This window comes from Pundamilia nyererei, unplaced genomic scaffold (assembly GCF_000239375.1).
Source record: "Pundamilia nyererei isolate P.nyererei 1_Seehausen unplaced genomic scaffold, PunNye1.0 scaffold00295, whole genome shotgun sequence".
In the NCBI taxonomy this organism is placed as follows: domain Eukaryota; kingdom Metazoa; phylum Chordata; class Actinopteri; order Cichliformes; family Cichlidae; genus Pundamilia; species Pundamilia nyererei.
The window spans coordinates 432,110-436,004 of NW_005187696.1; the positions used below are offsets into that span (position 1 = coordinate 432,110).

Consider the following 3,895-nt stretch of genomic DNA (forward strand, 5'->3'; position numbering starts at 1 on the left):
AGCCTGTGGCACAGCCCGTCTGGCTTTGTGTAAATATTGTAGTTTGTACTTGAATATTGTCAGCAAAATCCTAGGGTTTTATTAGCCTGTTATTTAGCGGCTACCTTTGTTTTTAGACACTCCATACTCCTATAGCACCTAGCTTCAGCTGATGACCTTAGCACAACACCCTATCTTCCAAATATGGTTGTTTCTGGCTCGAATACTGCTCTACATAAATACTGTCAAATTGACGCTTTAAAATGTGAATCAACAATTCTGTAGGTAAGACCACTGTGAAACATCTGTGAGGTCTGTCTTTTGTATACAGTCTATGGTCACCAAGAAACTTGAGTGTATTCCTATTCTTTCCACAGGTATTGCATTTCCCATGAAAAAACAAACAAACACATAAATAACAGAATTTCACCGTGCAAGATTTTTTTTTTTTTATTGAAATACAGATTTTAAAGAAATAGTTTACTTAAAAGGCACTGAATTCACAAAGCTTTTTAAAAGACATGACTCAAGTCAAATGCTGCAGTTTCTCATCAACTAAGCACTAGTTAGGAAGAAAACATAACTCTTCATTGAAGCCCTAGATTTCATCTTTAGTAGATTAGCTTTCAGGGGATTCTGCTGCAACAGAAGGAAAAGACAAGGAGGAGTCACAGAGATTTTACACACAGAATTAGCTCAGTGGAAAGTAAGATCACTGTTTTACTCACTGTGCTAAAAGAGTCAAACCATGGATAGTTTCCTGCCTTATAATTCCTCCTTATCCTTAATCCCTGAAGCCTAAAAAGCTTACTAATTAGCAAACCAGATAATATCTAAGACAGCAAATTTCTATCATGAGCAATTCTCTATTTGATAAGCAATAGAAGCTGTAAGAACGATCTTTTCACAGATTCAGGCTGGACAGCCACTCTTCAGCACATCTGGGGTTGCATGTTTGCTGCCCGGCAGCGCAGGACTTTCAAGAAGCTGTCGATCTTGTGCGAGTCCCGGCGAAAGCAGGACAGCAGTTTGGTAATCTTGTCCTGGCCGATCTCATTGGTCTCTATGAATGGAAGTGAAGTGATGGTCTGAGCAGCTGGACCCATCTGGACACAAACAGAGTCCGGGAAAAATTATTTTCATTTGACTTTATTTTTAAATATTCTTGGTTCAAATAAATGCAAATTCAGAAATTATTGTTTGCAGCCCACACACCTTGCTAGATAGTATATCCAGGCCATCCTTAAGGTCTTTGGAGTGCTCCTGCATCTTCTGGATAGTTTTGGATAAGGTGCTTTGGGCTGAGTACGGGAGGACATTAGTAGAGGAGGACAGGACTACAAGAGGGTCCGACCAAGCCTGCAGGAGGGAGCGAGCCAGGGACAACAGATCTGACTCCTAGAGGAGAAATCCAAACAATAAGGTGAAGGAGATTTTGGGAAAACAGAGGAAAACATGTGTGCATATAATGTCTCAGTGAGATGAAGACACCTTTGTTCTCGTTGGCTTTAAACTACTGTTTGAAGGGGCTCTTGAATAAATTGTGCCTTGTGTGAGCAGAGATGCAGAGATATTGAAGATATCAGAGATATGACATAGCAACAGTGTGACGGAGAGTAGGCAAGGTTGAAGTAAAATGACTTACTGATACTTGAAGTGCTTGTTCCTTGTCAGTGGGGGTCTGTAGAGAGGAGGTGTGGCACGCGTGAACCCTGTCTATAGGGAATACTTCAGAGCCCTGCTGTTTAAGTAAATGGGAAAAAATCAGACAGATTGTTCAGGCTTTAGCATGCTGACTTTTATTGATCACTGATAGCAATACTCTTTTCTGGCATTGTTGTATTATACTCAATTGAAAATAGCATTTGTATTTTATTTTATTCTATTGTATATAGTATTTTTATTTTATTCTATTCTATTCTATTGTGTACAGTTGTGAACAGTATCTTATTCTTATCTTATTCCAGTGTTTTTCTAATTTTTCTATATAACTTTGCACTATCCACTTTTCAGCGCAATTCAATAAAACTTTATTGATCCTGAAGGTCGACCCATGAAGGAAACCTGGTTAAGGCTGCCGACCTTTTGCCAGAGACATCTTACCCTTATGACCATACATATTTTCTGCTGTAACAAAACAAATTTCCCAAGTGTGGGACTAATAAAGGTTATCTTAACTTACCTTATAACCAACAACTGCTTGGCAGGCTTTAATTCAACACAAAGGCTGCTGCTTTTTCAAGAGTTTAACCAAATGTTGTAACTTAGAAAACTGCTAATGAGGCAGCTTCAAGCAGACCCACTGCACTGCATGTCGAGCTAATAAGGAAGCATCGCTGATCAGCGTTTAAACAGGAAGTTTGTGTTTTTTATGTTTAGGGAGACTGTGACATTTTATTTACAGTGCAAACACAGACAGACAGACACACAGACACACACACAGACACACACAGGTACAGACCAGCTCCTGGGTGAGCATCGTGCTGAGCGCGTGCAGTTTGTCAGACTGTTGAGAGGCTCGATAGATGAGGTCGTTGATGGGGACGGCTCTGCACATTGCCACCACACACAACACTGTGAAGCATGAAAAGATGAGCGGAGGCAGAGTTAGAGAAAGCAGCTGCAGGGCCACAGTTTGGTGTCCTTTTGGCTTTTTTCCTTTTATTTAATAAGTACACTCCTCAAGCAGTCTTTCAGCTACATTTATAACCTGTTCTATAAAAGGTCTCATACAAATAGCTGTAAAAGTTTAAAATAAAAGTTTTCATTTATCATTATTATTAGCACTGTCCTCTTAAGGGCTGCCAAACCAACAATAATAGAATTTGAGCAATGCCGTGGCTTTATACTCATAATATTATTAAATCTGGTGCAGTGAATCATAAATAAACAAAAAATAAATGCAGGTTATTTCACATCTTTGTAAATTATTTTTCTAAGATGAATGATTGAAGGAATAATTTTTTATATCATATATATACTACATCTCTGATGTATGGTAACTTTTGTCTTCCAAATCTTTCACATTTAAATGAATATTTGTGCGAGAGATTTCCGAAATGTGGTTGCTAAAGACCAAAACTTTGATTGTGAGCTGGTGAGCAAACTGGTAATATTGGTTCTAACAGTAATTAAGCTAAAATCCTCTTATGGGTAGAATCTCAGGTTTAATGTTTTTCATTTCTTTACATTTTTTGAGCAAGTAAATGATCTGTAGAGCACTGTGAAGCTTTGTATTGGCTGAGCTCTTCTCACCCATCATGAGTTTGCCTCCCCTGATTCTTCTCTGAGCCATCTCTCTTCTTTTGCCGTCCGTCAGCTTCTGGTTCCTCGTCTTCTTGTCACTTTTGCCTTTTGCTCCTTTGTGCCTCCATTTTATAATTTCTTGGCTCCGGTCGTTTGGTTATGCAGCAGCAGGGTGACTCTGTGCTAATTACCAAGAACGTGCTGGAACCAGTTTATAATGAGAAACATGGCAGAGGGGCTTTGAATGGATGCAACAGGACGTAATTGCAGTTTGACAACTCTGTGTGTGTTTGTGTGTGTTTGTGTGTGTTGCATGAAGGTGGAAAACATCCCTCCTTACTCTTAATTGACTGAATAAATAAAAACATTAATGTTCTGTAATAGCACGGTGGCACCTGCAGGTTCACGTGACTGACCAACAGCTTCTCAGGTGTTCTTTTTAGTATTTCAAGTTTCCAGCTTCAACTTTTCTACTCTTTATATTTATTGTTCTTTTAAGTCTGAAATGGTTTTTACAGGTTCTGTTTTTTCTAAAATCCAACTAATTTGAAGATTTGCAGTCAGAGTTCGTCATAGCACAGAAACACTACTGCAGGTTAGTCATGACCTTCTTATGGCTTCTGCTTGTTCTTCTTGGCGTCAGATCAGCGTTCATCAGCATAGCCAGTTG

The 3,895-nt window shown here is 39.1% G+C and overlaps 1 protein-coding gene across 1 annotated transcript; it reads right to left on the reverse strand.

Moving 5' to 3' along the window:
• Positions 1-911: 911 nt before the first annotated feature.
• LOC102193060 (prolactin-2) lies at positions 912-3,274 on the reverse strand. The gene is made up of 5 exons (XM_005750996.1): positions 3,235-3,274; positions 2,441-2,553; positions 1,625-1,717; positions 1,195-1,377; positions 912-1,085 (listed from the first exon to the last, which is right to left on the reverse strand). Exons 1-5 carry the CDS (start codon positions 3,272-3,274, stop codon positions 912-914), a joined length of 603 nt encoding a protein of 200 aa, XP_005751053.1.
• Positions 3,275-3,895: the final 621 nt, after the last annotated feature.